The sequence below is a fragment of the Oncorhynchus clarkii genome, chromosome 32, assembly GCF_045791955.1.
Source record: "Oncorhynchus clarkii lewisi isolate Uvic-CL-2024 chromosome 32, UVic_Ocla_1.0, whole genome shotgun sequence".
Lineage (NCBI taxonomy): Eukaryota > Metazoa > Chordata > Actinopteri > Salmoniformes > Salmonidae > Oncorhynchus > Oncorhynchus clarkii.
In genome coordinates, this window is record NC_092178.1 from 19,758,206 (window position 1) to 19,782,302 (window position 24,097).

General features: G+C 44.8%; 1 protein-coding gene across 1 annotated transcript in view; it reads right to left on the reverse strand.

Annotated features, from left to right (window-relative positions):
• LOC139392272 (trichorhinophalangeal syndrome I) overlaps positions 1-24,097 on the reverse strand; it is a 236,161-nt gene that overhangs the window by 174,114 nt on the left and 37,950 nt on the right. Inside the window, exons 3-4 of the mRNA XM_071140139.1 lie at positions 21,988-23,105; positions 17,323-18,470 (exon numbers count right to left, since the gene is read on the reverse strand). Of these exons, the coding sequence (XP_070996240.1) occupies positions 17,323-18,470; positions 21,988-23,105 (2,266 nt within the window). The remainder of the gene's footprint in view (positions 1-17,322; positions 18,471-21,987; positions 23,106-24,097) is intronic.

A 24,097-nucleotide genomic window follows, 5' to 3' on the forward strand; every position in this document is an offset into this window, starting at 1 on the left:
CACTTGTCAATGGTTTTAGCGGAGCTGTGGGACTCTTTGCCCCCCAGCATGCAAATCGAATGTTCAACACCTTATTGTGAAGCTTTATTGAAAACAACCTATACATTACATTTGTCTTATGCAAAACCATATCTGAGACTCACAGCATACAAAATAATTGTGCAATTACATCTAAACTGTTTAAAAATGTAATCTGCTACATACAAGGGATAATTTGATAATCTATGGCCATAATTTGGGGTGAAATGACATTACATAGGACCAATGATTCATTAATCATTACAGATAAATAATGTAATGTATTAAATAAATAGTTTGCATTCTAAATGTTTAAAAAACTTTGAAGCTAATTTCTGAAGCTTCTAGAGCTTTTTGTAATAGTCTACACACCATAGAAATACAAAGGATTTTACACAGCACACTACAATTCCCAAAGTGCATTTCAACTCCCAGGGTGCAATGCTCCACCCAGGGCTGCTGGCTGGCTATTGGCTACTGCTAGCAAGCCCAGCCCAGACAAACGTGACATAGTCTAAATATATCGCTGTCATAGCCAAGTTATGAGGGCATTTCACATTACTTTTAGGTTGTAATCATATATTTATTTTTTTCCGCCTTTATTTAACCAGGTAGGCTAGTTGAGAACAAGTTCTCATTTACAACTGCGACCTGGCCAAGATAAAGCAAAGCAGTTTGACACATACAACAACATACACATACAACAAATATAATGCTCAAATGAACGCCATACTGAGTATATGTTAATGTCAATGTCACTCAAAAATAATTATAATTTAGTTGCAAGTAGAATAACGTTACAATGCAAATGTCATGTGTGAAAGAGTTTTTAACATTTTTTTAATGTTGTTTTGCAACTAAACCTCCCTTGCACTGCACTGCTTTGTAACACCTTTTGCATAGTTGTTTCGGTGGGCTGGCCCTCATCATCTGCTCTGTAAGCAACGTATTCCCATAGTTCACTTCTGGAGACAGTTTGGTCAAAAAGCTGCAGGCGTGGAGGTATGATGTATTCATTAAAATAAGCCATGCTGTCGGGATTTTCTCTCTCCTCTCACTTGCTTGTCAAAACCCTGGCTAGCTTACTACTGCCCCCTTGAGAAGTTTCAAATAAATTAGTAGACAGACTCCATCCGCTCAATCCGTATATATTTGACAGAAACACCGAAAATATAAATTCTAGTACTCAACCGTTTTTCCATGTTCAAGTATCGAAAAAGTACCGAAGCTTAGGTATACCGTGCAACACTAGTGTGTGTGTGTGTGTGTGCATGTGTGTATGAATGCGTGAGTGCCTACTCTGTGCATGTGCGGTGCGTGCGTACGTGTGACTCTGTGACTGTGTATATGTTAGTAACTGTGTGCATGCATGCCTCCATGAGTGTGTGTGCCTAACTTCTCTACAGAGTAATCTGGCTAAACTCTTCACAGATGCTGAACAAAGGAGCAGCAACCTCGGCGTCTCTCTCCCTCCCTCTAGACTCTGTCAGTCAGCATTATGGCTTCGAGCCACGAGAGGTCCTGCCTTCTACCTGGTTTTACACCGATTACACCATAGAGGTCTTCTACCTGGTTTTACACCGATTACACCATAGAGGTTTTCTACCTGGTTTTACACCGATTAAACCATAGAGGTCTTCTACCTGGTTTTACACCAATTACACCATAGATGTCTTCTACCTGGTTTTACACCGATTACACCATAGAGGTTTTCTACCTGGTTTTACACCGATTATACCATAGAGGTCTTCTACCTGGTTTTACACCAATTACACCATAGAGGTCTTCTACCTGGTTTTACACCGATTACACTATAGAGGTTTTCTACCTGGTTTTACACCGATTACACTATAGAGGTCTTCTACCTGGTTTTACACCGATTACACTATAGAGGTCTTCTACCTGGTTTTACACCGATTACACCATAGAGGTCTTCTACCTGGTTTTACACCGATTACACCATAGAGGTCTTCTACCTGTTTTTTCACCGATTACACTATAGAGGTCTTCTACCTGGTTTTACACCGATTACACCATAGAGGCCTTCTACTTGTTTTTTACACCGATTACACCATAGATGTCTTCTACCTGGTTTTACACCAATTACACCATAGAGGTCTTCTACCTGGGTTTACACCAATTACACCATAATGGTCTTTCACCTGTTTTACACTGACTATACCATAGAGTCCTTCAATTTGGATTTACACCAGCTGTAGAAGAGATGTGAATCCCTGCCTTAAACCAGGTTTTACACCTGTAACAGCAAAGGGGAAGCCATCAGGTTCGGTTGAACTGACAGGTGAGATCAGTTAACCCAGCAATCAGCTTTTTCCCAGTCAAGCCCTGTAGCAGAACCTAAAGAATAAGGTGCCCTAACTATGAATCAGGAAGAAGTGAGGAGAGACAGGCTTTCATCATCGAGAAAACCTGTTTTCCCCAGCATGCAGTGCGGGAAGTGTGTTCGCTTAGAGACTCAGGGGCAGAAGGAACAAGATCAAAGCCTTTGGAATTTCAGTACGCATAGGTGTGTGTGTGCATATATTGTGTGCGTGTGTGTGTGTGTGTGTGCATATTGTGTGTGTGTGTGTGTGTGTGTGTGTGTGTGTGTGTGTGTGTGTGTGTGTGTGTGTGTGTGTGTGTGTGTGTGTGTGTAGTCTGCAGGCAGGCTTCTCTGATTATCTGTACTGTTTACATCTCAAAGGACAGCTGCACCAGGCCAAGAGGCCAGCTATGCCTCTAAAGAATGTCCTGAACATCTGTGATTTTTCAACGCAGCAGTGCATCCAATAATAGGCTCTCAACTCCCCACAAACATATTCACCCTCAAAACAGTGCCTGAGGAAGGCCCGCAGCATCGTCAAGCACCCCACACACCTTAGCTCCGAGTCGCTCACTCCATTACCGTAGGGCAGACGATAACAGAACATGAGGTCTGATACCAACAGGCTCAGAGACAGTTTCTATCTACAAGCCATCAGACTGATGAACACTTGAACTGGACTGGCCACCTGTACTGACGCTCCACATCTTAGCACACACTAGTGTTGCACAGAATACCGAAACTTTGTTACTTTTTCAACAAACCCCCCCCCTCCAAAAAAACGGTTCAGTACTAGATTTTTTTTTACATGCAGTACTTCTGTCAAGTGTGTTTCACGCGATTGAGAGGATCAAGTCTGCATCAGCGCAGCCCCTTTATAGTGCGAAGAGCATGGTGCCTGCTCCACTTAGTCATTCATTGCTAGGGCTGTCTGGGCTGCATTGATAGCTCCCCAGTCCCCACTCATGCTGCACAGATGTTAACAAACTTGAATAATGCAACACGGCATGTAGAAATGTTGAAACTGTTCATTGCTTTTCGCAAAACAATGTCCGTACAGGTTATAAAACTATAAAACTGCAAGATGAAACCGGTAGCTTCCAGCTTTAATTGTAGGCTAACTTTCCTTGCTAGCTTACAGCTGAATTCCCTACAATAGTACTTTGTTTGTGATAATGTGCAAACCATCACGCAAAAAATGCTGATTTCAGAGCTGATTGTGACCAAAAACGTCCCTAGCCACCAAAAAGTAATTAACTTCTTTGTCTCTCTCGCCTTCCATCTGGTTTCCACTAGCACCATTCATAGGTTGCACCTTCGTCACTTGGTCGCATCATGCCATTGTTACGAACGTTCTCATTGTTACGAACGTTCTCAAGCCACCCCGCGTCGTGCTGGTGCCCTAAAGTGGTGATTAAGCCCAGTCATTCTGGAAGGTATCTAACTACTGTTTAGTCTAAATTAAACTATAGTGCCTCGAAATACGATGACATTGCTAAAGTAGTCAAATATTCAGTAGAAAACAATTTTGCCAGCATTATCATGTTGTCAAATGTACTCTAGACAGATGGCATTAGCTAGCAAAGTTAGTCAAAAATATGCTAACGTTAGCTAGCTAATATCCAGTGGCCTCCCCTCAATCGAACATAAAGTAGCTAGCTAACATTATACTGCATCCAAAGGCAATCTGGTGACATCAAAATGATGACGAAAGTTTTGCTACTAATTATTTGCCTCCTTTTGAATGTCATTGTATTTCCAAGCCACTGTAATGTCTAGAGTACATTTGAAACCTTCATCAGCACTCACTGACGATGCATCAATCCAAAACAAGCATTAAAAACAATATTGTGACGAAACATGCAACCCATGAATAGCCACAATGTCAGATTCCACAGCCACATTCTGCATAGTGAATGACATAATTACTTTATTTATTTATTTAAATTTTACCCCCTTTTTCTCCCCAATTTCGAAGTATCCAATTGTTAGTAGCTACTATCTTGTCTCTTGTCACTGCTACTTAACACAGCGCGCATCCAACCCGGAAGCCAGCCACACCAATGTGTCGGAGGAAACACTGTGCACCTGGCAACCTTGGTTAACGTGCACTGCACCCGGCCCTCCACAGGAGTCGCTGGTGCGCGATGAGACAAGGATATCCCTACCGGCCAAACCCTCCCTAACCTGGACGACGCTATGCCAATTGTGCATCGCCCCACGGACCTCCCAGTCGCCGCCGGTTACGCCAGAGCCTGGGCGCGAACCCAGAATCTCTGGTGGCACAGAACATGTTATTTTATTGTACTGATCAACCCCATTTGCATATAATAAGTAATCTCTTATTTTATAAAAGTGTGCAATGTCTCTTTAAGAAAGTAATGATGTTGCCTCCTGAAATGATGTTGCCGCCCTTAACCACTGCGCCACCCAGGAGGCAACATCATTACTTTCTTAAAGATAAATTGCACACTTTTATAAAATAAGAGATTACTTATTCTATGCAAATGGGGTTGATCAGTACAATACAATAACATGTTCTCCTAGCAGTTGACAATAAAATAAGTCCTAAATGGAAGGGATTTTTTATCATCTGTAGCCCCATGATATCAGCTAAAACAAGCTCAATAACTCACTGCACGCACACACTCCTACTGAATAATACTAATTCACCTGTATTGTGAATAGAACTGGGCTACATCTTGATTTACCCAGTTTATCAATATAGATTTACCATTCAACTAAATGTTTTCTTGTAGGTAGATTGGTAAAAACAAAGTAAAATTGGTTGTATAATCGATTCAATTAATGCTAAAAAATTTACATAAACATTGTAAAATGTAATGATATTGAACTCAAAGATGCCTAAAGATGGAACAGAGCAGTAGCTGCGTTTATTTGTCTAGATCAAGTACCATTCTGTGACTGGCTAATTTACCTTCTTGTTTTGTTTAGCTATCGTTGTGGTATCAAATACCGTAATGGTATCGAGTATCATGGAATTAGACGTGATTTCGGTATCGAAGTCAAAATGATGGTATTGTGACAACACTTAGTACACACACACTCATCCACATACACAATACACACACACACATACAGTATACATTCATGCTACACACACATCACAACTGATGCTACCAGTCTCTTACTATTATTGACAAATACTTCACAATGTATACATTTGCCCCCCTATTCCCACTTGGACTATAAATTGTGCCTTCCTGTATTAGACTTATGCTAAAATGTTTATTATATTCTACCGAGACATTTACTTTATGTTCGTATTCTTATATTTTATTATTTCTTAATGTTGTAGCATTATCGTGAAGGAACCTGGAAGTAAGCATTTGCAACTTGAAACACGGGGCCACAAGCACACTTGCAATAGTGAGGAAAATCTATATCAGCATGTACTCTCATGCACATACACACAATGAGACAAAAAGAAGCACACACACAAACACACACACGCATGCACGCACGCATGCACACACACGCCAGCATTCGTTTCATCACTCACACACTCAGCCTACACACCTATTCAGACCCTAGAGAACCTGGAAAATACGCTGTAGCTCTAGACTGTACTAAACGTTCCGACGCCCTCTTGCTCATGCCCCAACTACAAACCAGGAAGAAGTGAGGAGAGACAGGCTTTCATCATCAAGAAGAGCCTGTTTTCCCAGCATGCAGTGTGTCAATGAGTTCGCTTAAAGTCAGACACAGGGGCAGAGGAACAAGATCAAAGTCCTTGGAATCCAGCACACATAGGTGTGTGTGTGTTTGTGAATGTGTGTAGTCTCTGCAGGCAGGCTTCTCTGATTATCTGTACTGTTTACATCTCAAAGGACCGCTGCACCAGGCCAAGAGGCCAGCTATGCCTCTAATGAATGTCCTGAACATCTGTGATTTTTCAACGCAGCAGCGCATCCAATAATACGCTCTCAACTCCCCAAACACATGCACACACATACTCACTCACACAAGGCTCTACGCGGAACTTTTTTATAAGGAGCACGTGTGAGCCTAAGTGGAAAAATGTAGGCGCATACAAAGAAATTTAGGAGCACCACATAAAATGTTTGATGTAATAGCGCTAGAATCCTTCATTTTTATAGGCGCACTGGTGCTCCTAAATAAAAATTCCAGGTCGCACAGCAAAATATTTAGGCGTATATGCAAGTAAAATTGTTTGCACTGTAGAGCCCTGTCACACACACAGGGCCACAAGCATACTTGCGATAGTGCGGAAAATCTACAGTATACTAGCATGTACTCTCACACACATACACAAAATAAGACACAGAGAGATAGACACATGCACGCACGCTCGATGCCCACACACACACACACACAGAGACCAGCATACGCTTCATCACTCACATCGCACCTATCCTCTGGGCTAACGTAGCGCGGTTTTATTCAACAACTATTTTCCTACAAGACCAGAAAACAAACAACATTACATACAAATTCAATTACAGCTTCGTGAGAATAAATGGACAAGTGCGCAACCTGAGACACACTGATTGTTTTCCGTGGTTTTATTACAGGGGAGTTATGGTGAGCGATAGAGACAGAGCCTCCTCCACGGCCAGTCCTTCCAGCCGCAGACACTTTCACTTATCGTTACACTTTAAAATGAGAAGACAAACAACTCCTTCTCCCTCTCTCTCTATTTATCTCTCTCCCTCTCTCTCGCTCCTACTTTTCTTACATTCTCTTTTTCTCCCTCACTACTGAAGGCAGCAACAGCTCACACACATAAAGGACAGCCTGAGTCCAACATAAATCGCTATCCTCTCCTCTGCCGACCTCACTGACAGCAAACACAAATATTTCTGTCGACCCAAAACCGAAATTTGATCATTGGCTAGCCCAGGGACGTGGTGTAACGACTCTTGTCTGGATGTTCGCAGGCTGTAAAATAGAATTACAGTAGACTATCATTTGCCAGATATTGTTTCTGCTAAAATGCATATGGATTGATGTTGTTTATTGATTGGATTAGGGTCAGACTAAGACACCACTGATACATACAAGTTTACATTTTGTTTTACAAAACTGTAATGCTGTTCAACAAAATATTCTTTAAAGTTTCAAATAAGCACCACATTATCAGCTAAAATGCAGACATTTTACAGTATATTTAAATATGTAAATTCATACTTGGGAATAAATCGTTTTTTAATGATTTTTGCTTTATTCGTGACCTTGTGCCCACTCCAAATTTAACAAATTACAGAACTGGGAATAATGAGGTGGTTTAATTGAGGTGTGTCTTCAAATAGAATACCGACATTTATGGCTCAATTACTGCCATATAAATAGTTTAAGTATTAGCAATTATTTTTACACAAAGCTGTGAAAAGTGTTTATTTGTTTCCACGGTAGATTGATCAAAAGGCAATGCAATTTAATTTATTTAATTCAATTAAGGAAAAGTTAACATAAGTTCCTTCCAATTTACAAAACTAACTGTCTAACAGTCATTTAAATGCATTGTTCGTCTTGTCCCTTTGTGGTTTAAAAATGATTTTAACTTTTGAGTAATTGTTTAAGCCATGAGAAGAACAATGATATCTATAAATTGAATAAGCAGATTTGGGGAGAGAGGGGTAAGTTGAGCGATTTTTTTTACATTCAGCATCACTCTGTCAAGGGCAAAATAATATTCTTTCTAACAAAGATATCTACATACATGTCAGGATGTTGTGAATCATGAAATGAAAACAACAAGTGGTCTGAGTATGGGGTAAATTGAGCCATGGGATAGGGTAAGTTAAGCTGCCTACATACAGTTGAAGTCGGAAGTTTAGATACACCATAGCCATACATTTAAACTCAGTTTTTCACAATTCCTGACATTTAATCCTAGTAAGAATTCCCTGTCTTAGGTCAGTTAGGGTCACCACTTTATTTTAAGAATGTGAAATGTCAGAATAATAGTAGAGAGAAGGATATATTTCAGATTGTCTTTCTTTCATCACATTCCCAGTGGGTCAGAAGTTTCCATACACACAATTTGTATTTGGTAGTATTGCCTTTAAATTGTTTAACATGGGTCAAATGTTTCAGGTAGCCTTCCACAAGCTTCCCACAATAAGTTGGGTGAATTTTGGCCGTTTCCTCCTGACAGAGCTGGTGTAACTGAGTAAGGTTTGTAGGCCTCCTTGCTTGCACACACCTTTTCAGTTCTAACCATACATTTTCTATAGGATTGAGGTCAGGGCTTTGTGGTGGCCACTCCAATACAACTTTGTTGTCCTTAAGCCATTTTGCCACAACTTTGGAAGAATGCTTGGGGTCATTGTCCATTTGGAAGACCCATTTGTCACCAAGCTTTAACTTCCTGACTGATGTCTTGAGATGTTGCTTCAATATATCCACATAATTTTCCACCCTCATGATGCCATCTATTTTGTGAAGTCCCCCAATCCCTCCTGCAGCAAAGCAACCCCACAACATGATGCTGCCACCCCCGTGCTTCACGGTTGGGATGGTGTTCTTCGGCTTGCAATCCTCCCCCTTTTTCCTCCAAACATAACGATGGTCATTATGGCCGAACAGTTACATTTTTGTTTCCTCAGACCACAGGACATTTCTCAGAAAAGTACGATCTTTGTCCCCATGTGCAGGTGCAAACCGTAGTCTGGCTTTTTTATGGCGTTTTTGGAGCAGTGGCTTCTTCCTTGCTGAGTGGCCTTTCAGGTTATGTCGATATAGGACTCGTTTTACTGTGGATATAGATACTTTTGCACCTGTTTCCTCCAGCATCTTCACAAGCTCCTTTGCTGTTGCTCTGGGATTGATTTGCACTTTTCGCACCAAAGTACGTTCATCTCTATGAGAGAGAGCGCGTCTCCTTCCTGAGCGGTATGACGGCTGTGTGGTCCCATGGTGTTTATACCTGCGTACTATTGTTGGTACAGATGAATGTGGTACCTTCAGGCGTTTGGACATTGCCCCCAAGGATGAACCAGACTTGTGGAGGTCTACAATGTTTTTTCTGAGGTCTTGGCAAATTTCTCTTGATTTTCCCATGATGTCAAGCAAAGAGGCACAGAGTTTGAAGGTAGGCCTTAAAATACCTCCACAGGTACACCTCCAATTGACTCAAATGATGTCAATTAGCCTATCAGAAGCTTCTAAAGCCATGACATCATTTTCTGGAATTTTCCAAGCTGTTTAAAGGCACAGTGAACTTAGTGTATGTAAACCTCAGACCCACTGGAATTGTGACACAGTGAATTATAAGTGAAATAATCTGTAAACAATTGTTGGAAAAATTACTTGTGTCATGCACAAAGTAGATGTCCTAACCAACTTGCCAAAACTATAGTTTGTTAACAAGAAATTTGTGGAGTGGTTGAAAAATGACTTTTAATGACTCCAACCTAAGTGTATGTAAACTTCCGACTTCAACTGTATGTCTGCATTTAATGAAATATGACCACTACCTTTTAAAACCATATCCATCTTTATTTCCAAAACATTCAAAATCACTTTCTGTCTTTTAAGCATCTTTTAACACAGGCTTAACACCTTACAAACACTTCATACTTTTTTAACACTTTTAACATAGGCCAGGCCCTGGTGTTACCCCCTATCCCAGTGATAATGCCTTGCATAACGCCTGGGAAGAAAATTCTTACATTTGCTTAATTTGCCATTGGCTAAACTTACCAAAGGGCAAACATTTTGACTATATTAGCCCACACAATTAAAAGGATGCACTTTCATGCTAGGTTTAGGAACTCATATTGAAACTTATAGAGAACCCAACTGATGTATAGAACAATCTTAAAAGTATCTACTTTTTAGATACAAGCATCATAAAACCTCTAAAATAATACATTCATTTGGCTCTGTGAAAATCAGTTTTGTGGGACCTAACTTGCTTACCTCTTTTTTTTTTTACCCCCTTTTCTCCCCAATTTCGTGGTGTCCAATTGTTAGTAGTTACTGTCTTGTCTCATCGCTACAACTCCCGTACGGGCTCGGGAGAGACGAAGGTCGAAAGCCATGCGTCCTCCGATACACAACCCAACCAAGCCGCACTGCTTCTTAACACAGCGCGCATCCAACCTGAAAGCCAGCCACACCAATGTGTCGGAGGAAACAGTGTGCACTGCACCCGGCCTGCTACAGGAGTCGCTGGTGCACGATGAGACAAGGATATCCCTGTCGGCCAATCCCTCCCTAACCCGGACGACGCTATGCCAATTGTGCGTCGCCCCAAGGACCTCCCGGTCACGTGCTTACCTCTTTTTAATGGTTTCTTCCTTCACAGACTCCACGAAATGATGACCTCTTCCTAAATATTTGGTCAAATTATTAATTTTGTGTATGGCTTCCAAGAAACAAGGGTGGCTCAACTTACCCCTTTGACTCACCTTATCCCACTTTTCCCAGGGATATTTCAGGAAATTGCAATTGATTTGAAAACAAGTAGATGTTGATGTGAACACACTTTCAAGAATCCCCACCACCACACACAAATAAATGTGTTGCACACACACACATGCATCTACACACACACACACACACACACACACACACACACACACACACACACACACACACACACACACACACACACACACACACACACACACACACACACACACACACACACACACAGCCAAATGTATCTGTCTGTACAAGGTTAGCTGCAGTCATACACTAGTGGATGATTTAGGACGGAGCAAGATGGCGTCTTGGCAAGTCTCTTTTTCTCCCCTCTCTCTCTCTCTCTCCCGCCCTCTCTCTCTCTATATATATATACCCTCTCTCTCTATATATATATATATATATATACCCTCTCTCTCTCTATATAAACCCTCTCTCTCTCTCTCTCCCACCCTCTCTCTCTATATATATATACTCTCTCTCTCTCTCTCTCCCTCTCTCTCTATTTCCTCTCTCTCTCTATATATATATATACCCTCTCTCTCTCTCTCTCTCTCTCTCTCTATCCCCTCTCTCTCTCTATCCATTCTCTCTCTCTCTATCCCCTCTCTCTCTATATATATATATACCCTCTCTCTCTCCCTCTCTCTCCATTCTCTCTCTCTCTCTATCCATTCTCTCTCTATATATATCTATCTCTCTCTCTCTATCCCCTCTCTCTCTCTATCCCCTCTCTCTCTCTCTCCCCCCTCTGTCTCTCTCTTTCTCTATCCCCTCTCTATTTCTCTCTCTCTACCCCCTCTCTCTCTCTCTACTCCCTCTCTCTCTCTACCCCCTCCCTCTCTCTCTTTCTTTCTATCCCCTCTATATCTCTCTCTCTCTCTCTATTTATATATATATATATACTCTCTCTATCCCCTATCTCTCTCCTCCTCTCTCTACATTTTATTTCAATTTAAGGGGCTTTATTGGCATGGGAAACATTTGTTTACATTGCCAAAGCAAGTGAAATAGATATTTCAAATGTCATATTATGTCTTAATTCAGTGTTGTAATCATGCACAAATAGTAAAAGAACAAAAGGGAAAGTAAATAAACATAAATATAGGTTGTATTTACATTGTGGTGTTTCACCCAATAGATATGGGAGTTTATCAAAATTGGATTTGTTTTTGAATTCTTTGTGGGTTTGTGTAATCTGAAGGAAATATGTGTCTCTAGTATGGTCATACATTTGGCAGGAGATTAGGAACTGCAGCTCAGTTTCCACCTCATTTTGTGGGCACTCTGTTGGGGATGGCTTTGTTATGGAAGGTTTGGAGAGGCTGGGGGGACTGAACTGGAGAGGCTGGGGGACTGAACTGGAGAGGCTGGGGGGTCTGAACTGGAGAGGCTGGGGGACTGAACTGGAGAGGCTGGGGGACTGAACTGGAGAGGCTGGGGGATCTGAGCTGGAGAGGCTGGGGGACTGAACTGGAGAGGCTGGGGGATCTGAGCTGGAGAGGCTGAGGGTAAAACATGTTACAGTGGAAGTCTTCCATACCTGTGCTGTGCAGGGTACCGATGCTGTAAGCCCTAAAGGCTGACTGAGAATGTAACGTGTGTTCTGTGCTGCTTAATATTAGACTTCATTGTTCCTTAAGGAAATAGGGAGAATGTTCCCCCTCTGCTCTGCTCTGCTCTCACTGAAGGTTGATTTAAAGGGATGGCCTCAGACAGGGTGGGTAGGCTGTGTGTGTGTGTGTGTGTGTGTGTGTGTGTGTGTGTGTGTGTGTGTGTGTGTGTGTGTGTGTGTGTGTGTGTGTGTGTGTGTGTGTGTGTGTGTGTGTGTGTGGGTGTGTGTGTGTGACAGAGAAAGAGAGGAAAGAGAAAATATAGAGAGGTGGCAAAAACTAATTTGTGTTTAATTTCCACGACCATTGATGGTATTAAACCGCTGCTCTCAACATGACTGCCGTATCAAAAATCTGCACTTTCTCCAAAATACATAAAAATGATTTTAGTGATTTGGTAAAAAAAAAAAAAAAATGTCTGTGTCAGTAAAAGTATTGAGTGGATGTAATTTGTGGGCTATGAAATGAAACTCCCTTAGCTATACACCAGTGAACACACTTAATACTGGGTGTTTTACGAGGGCCGGTCGGCAGATGCAGAGCTGTGGGGCGAACTGGACTGAATCACACCAGGGTGACGGACAGATACCCTGACATCACAGAGGAAATGGAAACTCTGGCCCAGCACGACTGGTAGCTGGGCTGCCCCGTACACCTCTCCCTGCAGAGGAGGAGGAGGAGGAGAAGGAGGGAGCTGGAAGGGTTTCCTCCCCCTGTGCAGGTACACTAGGCAGGATGCAGAGAGAGGAGACTAATGATCCAGAACAGTGGGGGGGGGGGGGGGGGGGGGGGGGGGGGGGGGTTCTGAGCTGGAGAGGCTGGGGGAGCTGAACTGGAGAGGCTGGGGGACTGAACTGGAGAGGCTGGGGGAGCTGAACTGGAGAGGCTGGGGGACTGAACTGGAGAGGCTGGGGGAGCTGAACTGGAGAGGCTGGGGGAGCTGAACTGGAGAGGCTGGGGGAGCTAAACTGGAGAGGCTGGGGGAGCTGAACTGGAGAGGCTGGGGGAGCTGAACTGGAGAGGCTGGGGGAGCTGAACTGGAGAGGCTGGGGGGTCTGAACTGGAGAGGCTGGGGGAGCTGAACTGGAGAGGCTGGGGAAGCTGAACTGGAGAGGCTGGGGGAGCTGAACTGGAGAGGCTGGGGGACTGAACTGGAGAGGCTGGGGGAGCTAAACTGGAGAGACTGGGGGAGCTGAACTGGAGGGGCTGGGGGGACTGAACTGGAGAGGCTGGGGGACTGAAATGGAGAGGCTGGGGGACTGAACTGGAGAGGCTGGGGGAGACTGAACTGGAGAGGCTGGAGAGGGGGGAGACTGGAGACTGGAGAGACTGGGGGAGGACTGAACTGGAGAGGCTGGGGGAGCTGAACTGGAGAGGCTGGGGGAGCTGAACTGGAGAGGCTGGGGGAGAACTGAACTGGAGAGGCTGGGGGAGCTGAACTGGAGAGGCTGGGGGAGCTGGGGGGACTGAACTGGAGAGGCTGGGGGACTGGAGAGGCTGGGGGACTGAACTGGAGAGGCTGGGGGAGACTGAACTGGAGAGGCTGGGGGAGACTGAACTGGAGAGACTGGGGGACTGAACTGGAGAGGCTGGGGGAGCTGAACTGGAGAGGCTGGGGGACTGAACTGGAGAGGCTGGGGGAGCTGAACTGGAGAGGCTGGGGGAGGAGAGGCTGGAGAGCTGGGGGAGAACTGGAGAGGCTGGGGGAGCTGAACTGGAGAGGCTGGGGGAGCTGAACTGGAGAGGCTGGGGAGGCTGGGGGAGCTGAACTGGAGAGGCTGGGGGAGCTGAACTGGAGAGGCTGGGGGGTCTGAACTGGAGAGGCTGGGGGAGCTGAACTGGAGAGGCTGGGGGAGCTGAACTGGAGAGGCTGGGGGAGCTGAACTGGAGAGGCTGGGGGGTCTGAACTGGAGAGGCTGGGGGAGCTGAACTGGAGAGGCTGGGGAAGCTGAACTGGAGAGGCTGGGGGAGCTGAACTGGAGAGGCTGGGGGACTGAACTGGAGAGGCTGGGGGAGCTAAACTGGAGAGACTGGGGGAGCTGAACTGGAGGGGCTGGGGGGACTGAACTGGAGAGGCTGGGGGACTGAAATGGAGAGGCTGGGGGACTGAACTGGAGAGGCTGGGGGAGACTGAACTGGAGAGGCTGGGGGAGACTGAACTGGAGAGACTGGGGGACTGAACTGGAGAGGCTGGGGGACTGAACTGGAGAGGCTGGGGGATCTGAGCTGGAGAGGCTGAGGGTAAAACATGTTACAGTGGAAGTCTTCCATACCTGTGCTGTGCAGGGTAACGATGCTGTAAGCCCTTAAGGCTGACTGGGAATGTAACATGTGTGTTCTGTGCTGCTCAATATTACACTTCATTGTTCCTTAAGAAAATAGGGAGAATGTTCCCCCTCTGCTCTGCTCTGCTCTCACTGAAGGTTGATTTAAAGGGATGGCCTCAGACAGGGTGGGTAGGCTGTGTGTGTGTGTGTGTGTGTGTGTGTGTGTGTGTGTGTGTGTGTGTGTGTGTGTGTGTGTGTGTGTGTGTGTGTGTGTGTGTGTGTGTGTGTGTGTGTGTGTGTGTGTGTGTGTTAGACGGCTCAGCATCAGTATGGTGTTCACGTCCAGGCTGAAGGGTGGGCGGGGGTCTGGAGGTGAGTGAGGTGGTGACCAGCACATAAATCTACAGCACAGAGCCAGACCAGAGCAGGCCACTGCATACAGTACATAGGTTCTCTTTGGTCCTAGCATAACTCGGCTAGGCGAAGCAACCATCTGTGCACTCATACTCCTTAAAGACCTTCGCTTGGAAGCGAGAAAAAAGCGTAAACATTCCTGTTGTTTGTCCCTCTTGAGCCACCGTAGCAACAACATAGCCAGAAACACTTCCTCAAAATAGTCAGAATTAACCTAAGATAAATCAAGAAATGTGTCATTCATTTTAACGTTTTTTTAGTCTTGCAATTTTACATCTAACTAAAATGTTTGGTGCAGAATTTCTCAAGTGAAAAAATGTGCATGAAAAACTAGTCGTCTCTCATTGAATAACAACAAACACTTCCTTTAAGACTGAAGGAGTAATACTACTGACCAATCACCGACCAAGGGGCGTAGAGTTTACCTCAATAAAAAAACGTTTACAAGAACAAACGGAAAAAACCTGCCGAAGACCAAAATGAACAAAAACATAAAAAAATGTCATCATAATATACATGCAAACTGTTTCAATTGGGAACATGCGGTAAGCTTTACTCTTCCTGCACACCAGACATCATGCACGAAATGCTAACTCACAGACACACACCACATATCCAGATATGTATTGTAGTTGAATGGAACAGAGTGTAATATGTACAAAGACACAGAGACGAATACAAAACAGAGGTGGAAACAACATGTATTTGTACACATGCAGCAGTGGAGGCTGGTGGAAGGAGCTATAGGAGGATGGGCTAATTGTAATGGCTGGAATGGCATCAATGGACCGGTGTCAAACACATCAAACATAGGGAAACCATTCCGTTCCATTAATTCCATTCTAGGCACTGATTCCATCCCGCGCGCACACACACACACACACACACACACACACACACACACACACACACACACACACACACACACACACACATAAACACACACACACACACACACACAGACACACACACACACACACACACACACACACACACACACACACACCCACACATACACACACACAGTGTTTGAGGCGGGGTATCTCCTGGGAACCCCAGCAGAAGCAGGTCTGATTTCTGCTCTCTCCTCTGTGCATTGGGGCTATGAGGCCTGAATACAAAAAGCACCTTATTCAGCAGGCACACAGACAGACACACACACAGTAACATCAGGGTCTGGAAACAGAGCCCCTCCGAGCCCACCTGAACAAACCTTCCAGGGTCTACAGATCATGATGGACATCACACACACACTCAAGAAAGACCCTGTTTCTCACACACTGAGGGTGGCCCTATTAGCTGTTTTGTTTCAACCTTTAACACTTAGCCTAGAGCGGTGAGCATTTTATAAGTATTATAGAAATTAAGCCTCCAACAAGTGATCAACAGGAAATGTGAATTATTATGTGGATTATAATTAATGAACATTTTTGTACGGGTTGATACATTTTTCGTGAAGGGAAAATCAAGTCGGTAATTTCAAAGTGGAAATTACAAACATCAGAAGCCTTTTAAAACCTGAAATACAAGTTTTACATTTCCTGCATTGCACTTCTATTAGATTTACCACAATTGATTTGTCAGCGCTCTGGCACTGCGTCTGTAAAGGCTTCAAGCAGACATATGGATCGAGCTACTGCACAAGACTCGCTTCTATCGATACATTCCCAAACAGCCGAATCTAAACAGGCCGCTGATCTGAAAAGGAAAAATGCTCTGTAATTCATATCTTATGTGGATGTGTAATAGAAGGTAATAGAGTGATTTCAGTGGCTCAGTTATCTATTATATGGTTCAGTTGCAGAGTATTTTCCATAACCCACCCCGATACACAGGCACACAGGAAGGCAGCACAGAGACACTCACACATACATACACACATGCATACACACATACACACACACCTGGCAAAGGCCAGACTAAATCTAAGCCCACAAAGGGGTTATTGAATTACTTGACTTTTAACATTTCACTATCGATTCCCTAAAGTTGATTAACTACATGTACTGTGTGTGTCAGCGCAAATCTGCTGCTCATTATGAGCAAACCTGGATTTACTTCAAAGTCACAACAGATCATCTCATAACCCAAAGTTGAATTAAGAACCATGTCAACAATGCTTACACTAGCTGGACATGATACCACACTAATTTTTATCAATGAAAATCAGGTTTACAATGCGAAGCTGAACCAAACCTTAACTAATTGACTGGTCGACTAACTACAGCATGTCAGCAACGTCTGCAAATAGACTCAACTTCCCACTACTCACCTGTAGTGACGGAAGATATCCTCCTCCACATCTGTGATGAAATGGCACTTGGTGCATGAGTGCTCTCCGTGAGGGCCCTTGGGGGCCGAGATCCTCCCCGTCTCTGCGCCCTCCTCCTCGGGCTTGACCTCCAGCACGCCATGGGTGGCATGGGCGCTGTCGTAGTGCAGCAGGAGCAGGTCGATGTCGCTGGTGGCATAGGGACACTGGTCACACAGGTGGGTGACACTGGGCCTGGGGGACGGGGAGATGTCCTGGGGAGACAGCTGGAGTAGGAGGCGGGCACAGTGGGAGCAGGCACTCTTCCTGCAGGCGAACGGGTAGGAAATCTCCCCCAGGTGCTTCTCGGGGCTGCAGAGGCCACGCGGGCAGAACGGGCAGTGCTTGATGGTGCACTTATGGATGCTGTGGGCCTGCTGGTAGTGGCGGAGCAGAGGCGCTACCACAATAACCTCAGGCCCGTGGTTCATGGAGTAGCGGAAGTCACAGAACTGGCAGTTGTAGCTGGTCACCACCGTCTCTGGGTCTGTTGCCCCCGTTGTGCCACCCATTCCTGTCTTGTCTTTCCTCCGGCTGTGGGGGGTCAGGTCTCGATCAGGGTCTCTCTCTCTGTCCCTGGCCTTGCTGCTCCCTCGTTCCCTCTCGGCTGGGCTGCCCTCCCTGGTCCCTCCTCCCCCAGGCTGGTTGTGTCTCTTCTCGTAGTGCTCCAGGAGGCGTTGTGAGCTGGGCGACTCACAACTGAAGCTGCAGTACTTACACCAGTAATAGTCCGCCGCTGTGGCGCCGCCGTCGGTACCCGTCCAGCCAGGGGAGTCGGTGGCGCGGATGGGAACAGAGTAGCCAGCCACCGAGTCGTCCTCCGCACGGACCGCCACCCGGTCCGCCCACTTTCCCGGTTCCGCCCCCTCTGCACCACCGCCCCGTGTCACACAGTTCCCCCTCCTGTCCGAGGGCTTGTCGTCATTGGGCAGCTGTGGGGGGTGGGACTTCATCTTGTTCGGGTGGGCAGACAGAAAGTGCTGCTCCAGCTCCAAGGAGGAGCTGCCCATGTAGGTGAAGTTACAGAACTTGCAGCGGAAGTACTTGGTGTTTCCCTGACAGTCCGGAGTCTTCCTCCCGATCCCAATGAAGGTGCCTCCCAGCGTCACCTGGAACACAATGAAGAAGAGGAAGAGACATCAACTCATGTTGATTATGCATTTCGCTTCAATGTATTTTTTCTTCCGCTGATTTACCTGAATCTTATATTTTATTTTCCTTAGTTTTATTTGCAACAATTATTTATCACAATCCTACTCTTTATTTGTTGATAAATATGTGAAAGGGGAAGGTGATTTACAATCCCCATGCACTTCTAATTTCTCTTTTAACCCTCATCATATATTTTTTCATCTGTGAAAATAATAAAGATATACAAAATAAACCCAGAGCAATACGTGAGTCAGTCAGTCCTACACACAGACACAGGAGAAAAACCATCCTGACAACACCAACCCAGACTCATCACAGAAAGACCAGGAATAAAGAGAACAGCTTATAATCTATATCTACACAGAGGTGAGCTCAGTTTAGAATGGTTTATCAGATGTCACAATTCCATGACCAGCGATTCAATGATAAAGTGAAGAGGAATTGAATTGAGCAGATGTAGTCGATGTGAAGAGTCGATAGAACTTGAACACCTGCGATAACTGCAGCTCATTTATATGGTAATACACACTGTATAACAATGCAGTCTATTACGCTTTGTTACAAATGAGTTCCCTCGTTTTATTCAACAAGGGAAATGGCAAACTGAGATTGTTTTGATGCTCAAGTTGACAATACAGCCAACCAGAAGCAGTATGGTAGAAAGAAGGGGTTTATATCTGAATACTGCTAAAGAAACACCTGTTCCCTAATAATACACAACAAATCCACCCTCTATTTCCAAAAAGCATGAAAATGGTTCTGCAGGCGTGAACATCGAGAGTGCCTCGCAGGGATCAGCCGTCAAGGTTGTTGTCTAGTAAACGCAACAAACCAAACCAACCTTGCAGTCAAACATGTTCCCTGAATTTCAACATCCTACGCACCTTGACCTCGAAGTCTGCAACAAAGCGTCTCAAATCGAAAACATAAGGGCGGCTGTGTGAAATATCCCGGAGCCAGAGAGGTTTTGTAATTGGTAGACTATCCAGTGTGTATAAGTGGGAGGTCTCGATCCTCATGTGGTTTAAAGCAGCCTGACGTCACTTTCTAGACGATATGTAATGACTGAAACAGAGTCGGTCGCTCCTAAAACTGCCTGAAGAGACTAGCTACATACACCATTTATTATATGACCGCTCCAGTCAGTCAAGTGAAACGTCCTCTGAAATATGAGCAATAAAATAAATACACTGTAATACCAGAACATGTCTACTATGGAATGAAATGTATTTTCATTTTTGTGTATTTTAATCAAGTTTGGGGATTTGAAGTGGGAAAATATGGGGCTTGTGAAACAATTGAAATAATTGAATGCACCATGTTCGTTCATAATCCTGCAACTATAAAGTCTACTTTTCACTGCCTTCTTAATGCAGTAAGACTACAGATGTATGATCTTAAGTCAGTAGCTACCACATTTTGCTCTAATGAAAAATGTATCAAGCCATACAAAAAAATGTCCATTAATTATAATCCACATAATAATTTGCATTTCCTGTTGCTGCAGAGGAATTTTCCTGCTGTAGCAGACTGGCTCAAATTAAGATCCTACATACTGTATGTGAACATGTGCAGTAGACTAAACATGAATGCCCATCCATAACATTCACTTGGGTGTGGAACAGTAAGGGTGTGAATTCCTGGGGAACTCAAAACTTTCCCAAAAATAACAATATGCAAAAAGTCTGTATGAGACACCACACAAGTCTGGCATTGACCAGAATTGTTCTCCCACAGACACATATACACACATTCTGACACCCCTCACACACAGAGACAGAAGCACATGCCAACTCACACACAAAAACTTGATAGACAAGTCAGTAATTTTGGGGGGAATTTTCTTCACACACACACACACACACACACACACACACACACACACACACACACACACACACACACACACACACCAGATGAGTGTTAGAGAGAAAGTAGAAAAGGTGACAGCCACATCAATGCATCAGCCCTTAGTGAGCTGTCGGAGACAGTCAGACCTTTTTAAGGGGGAAAACTAATTTAGAGGTAATTACAATCCTTGGTGGGCTTAAAGGACAAATAGCCCTTCCTGCTGTATGATATGGCATTTAGAGGCCCAGACCCCGGGCCAAAGGCACCTCATTTTTAAGGAACACTGGAGTTAAATACGCCACTCGAATTGTAAACATGACATTGTTGAAGTTGAGGGAGAAACCGCATGCAGCGAAAGCTGTGCAGATAAATGGCTCTGACATCTGTTCATTACCCCTCGTTTAAAATAAATCGAGTTGCCTGTTTTCACTGGCTCCCTCTCCTTTCCCTACACTCTTTCCCCCCTTTTCATTGGGTAATGACAAATGAGCAGCCTTCGCTATTACCACATGGAAAATTCCACTAGGGGATGAATACAGAATAGTGTTTTTGATTCTACTTTTTTATTTTTTTATTTCATAGTGACAATATTCAAACCCGGTGACATCCAATTGATATGGATAGTGAGACAACGATTACTAAGAAATATCTTTCAAACTAGAGGTTGGTAATAGCACCGAGTCACGTATGGCTCTTTTCTTTTGGAGATATTAGATAATATGTTTCAAACTCCCAAACAGTGGGGGTACTGTATGGTCCATGTGTGCAATATATGTTTGGCAGGCGTTTTCATGGATATTAAAGGTAAATATTCAGAAATCGCTCCACAATGTCCTGCTTGCTAAAAATCAAATAGTTAGTCTAATTTCAGTTTGTGACAAGCAAGCAATGCATATTGTAGAGAATCATTGTACCATCTAAACCACAGTGAAGCAGCTTTTCAATAACCAAAAATATAATATTTTCCGCTGTTTGAAGCTGGTGTACAAAACCAATAGTAACAAAATCTAAAGAACGGGGAGCATAGAAATAGCGCACATAGAACATATCTACTGCTTCTTAGACTTGCATTCAATGAGAATGACATATCTATAACTCACATTTCTATATGAATTTGGTCAGGTGGCCCAAAAAGTTACATCTTGCAGCTTTAAACTAACGGCTAAACTGTAGTCCATGAATGTAATGTTTCAAGTTGAGATGTATTTATGACAGTGATAAAACAGACTACAGTTCCCATGAGGCCTCTCTCCGTTGACCCAGTCACTCTGATGACTCAAGTGTCCCACTAAGAGACAAGTCTCAAACCATGGCTGGCCTGGGTCTCAATGCAGAGAATGGTTGAGTTCCTGTCTGACTACATTGCCAGATACACAACGCATGGATAAATATTTTACATATAAGCTAACCACATCATATGATACAGCAATCTGATTCCCGGCTGCACAGTCGATGATGTGTCAGGTAACAATTGGTTGATGCAATGCTACGCCTGGGCATCTAGTCGGGCAGGGACTCTACCATTATACAGTACTACTGACGGGCATTCTGATACTTTGAGTTTCTCTGGTTATTAAAATTATACAAAGAGTTGATACAAAATGGTGTGCAGAGCATATGTACCTGTACGTCGTAGGTGCCGTTGAGTAACAACCGTGTGGACCCTGCGGCATCCTGTAGCACTCCGGTCAGGGCAGCGTGGGACGGGGGCCGTGTAGCGTCTTTGGCGTGGAGGCTCTGTGGGGAGAAGCCCACCATGTTGTGCAGGGCCAGTATCTTAGTGTCCAGCTCCGCGTCCTGCCGCGTGCGGTTGTGCAGGCCCAGGTGGTACTTCCGGAAGTGTTTGATCAGGTCCGTGGGGTCGTTCCCATAGTAACCATACCCACAGATGTTGCACTTGAAGTCCTGCAATTTGGGAGAGGAAGGAGGGGCTACCCCTGTCTCGGGCCCCAGGGGACTGGGCATGGTGTCCTCGGCCCCCTCACCTACTCCCCTGTGTGGGTGGAGAGGGCGTAGCAAAGGGTATCCAGAGCTATCCATACCATCCTGGTGACCTGAGAGACCTCCTGTGGGGCTGTAGGAGGGGTCCCTGTCCTCGCCGTTACGGGTGACGCCCTGGACGATGACGCCGCTGGCACTGCTGTAGCCCCTTCCCTGGGCACCCAGCAGCAGCAGTCCCTCCCTGACACCCACCCTTTCTCCCCCTCCTCCCTCCCCGGCCTCCCCCCTCTCCTCCAGCAGCAGCTCCCCAGCCGGGCTGCGTGCCTGACCCCCTCCCCCCTCATCTGGTTCTGATCTGAGCGGAGACAGAGACACAGCCCCATCGGGCTGGGCCCGGGATGGGAGCGCCGGCAGATCTGAGTCTGTCACCTCATGGCAGGGGAAGGACGCTACATTTCCTCCCTTCTTGTGGCTGGGGTAATTAAAGCCAGGCGTGTCGCTGCCGACTGTCGGCACTGTTCCTGCTCCTCCATCCCCCCTCCCTCCTCCTCCATCCTGTTCGATGGAGCCTGAGACAGAGCCAGGGGAGGAGGAGGGGTCCTCCTGATCGTCTGTCACCGGCACGTGGGCCCGGCCTGGTTCGGCTGGCAGCAGCCCGTCGGCACCGTTAGGCTCTGAGGCCTGGCTCCCCGCACTGTCCTCGCTATCCGGCCCAGTGGCCTCCGAGGCCAGAGTCTCTCCTTCTCCTTCCTCCTCACCACCGAAGCTTCTCAAAGGGGGGTTCTTTTTCCTCACCATATCTGCAAGCAGCACACACAGACAGACGAGAGAAATGTTTTAGTGTCACGCTTCATTGAGGAATAAGTACAGTATATTAAACACATGGATAGAGGAATGAGGGAAAATGAATAAGTCTCTTTTCAAGAACCACTTCAATCGAAGTTTGGATCAAATAAGACGGAGACTGTATCAAATAAGATGGAGACTGTACCAAATAAGATGGAGACTGTACCAAATAAGATGGAGACTGTACCAAACTAGATGGAGACTGTATCAAACAAGATGGAGACTGTACCAAATAAGATGGAGACTGTACCAAACAAGATGGAGACTGTATCAAACAAGATGGAGACTGTACCAAACAAGATGGAGACTGTACCAAACAAGATGGAGACTGTATCAAACAAGATGGAGACTGTACCAAATAAGATGGAGACTGTATCAAATAAGATGGAGGCTGTATCAAATAAGATGGAGGCTGTATCAAATAAGATGGAGACTGTATCAAACAAGATGGAGACTGTATCAAACAAGATGGAGACTGTATCAAATATGATGGAGACTGTACCAAATAAGATGGAGACTGTATCAAATAAGATGGAGGCTGTATCAAATAAGATGGAGGCTGTATCAAATAAGATGGACACTGTATCAAATAAGATGGACACTGTATCAAATAAGATGGACACTGTATCAAATAAGATGGAGACCATGGTGGTTCTATTTTTTTCACGTCTCTCTCTCTCACACAATCAGTAAATAAAACATTCAAGAGTTCCTCCATTAAATACAAAAAAGCTAAAAAAGAAGGTATTTTTTGTACTTAAAACAATGGTGGCCGTTCAGCTCTGGGCCATAAACAGAACTCATGCTCTATAAGTAGTAACGACGCCAGACGCTGAGTTTTGTTGATGGCATTTTGATAAATACAATCTGTGCCTATAGTTACTGATAAGGGTTGTGAAGTGGCTGTGAAAGTAGTTGAGTATTAAGTTAGAAGGAATGAAATTGG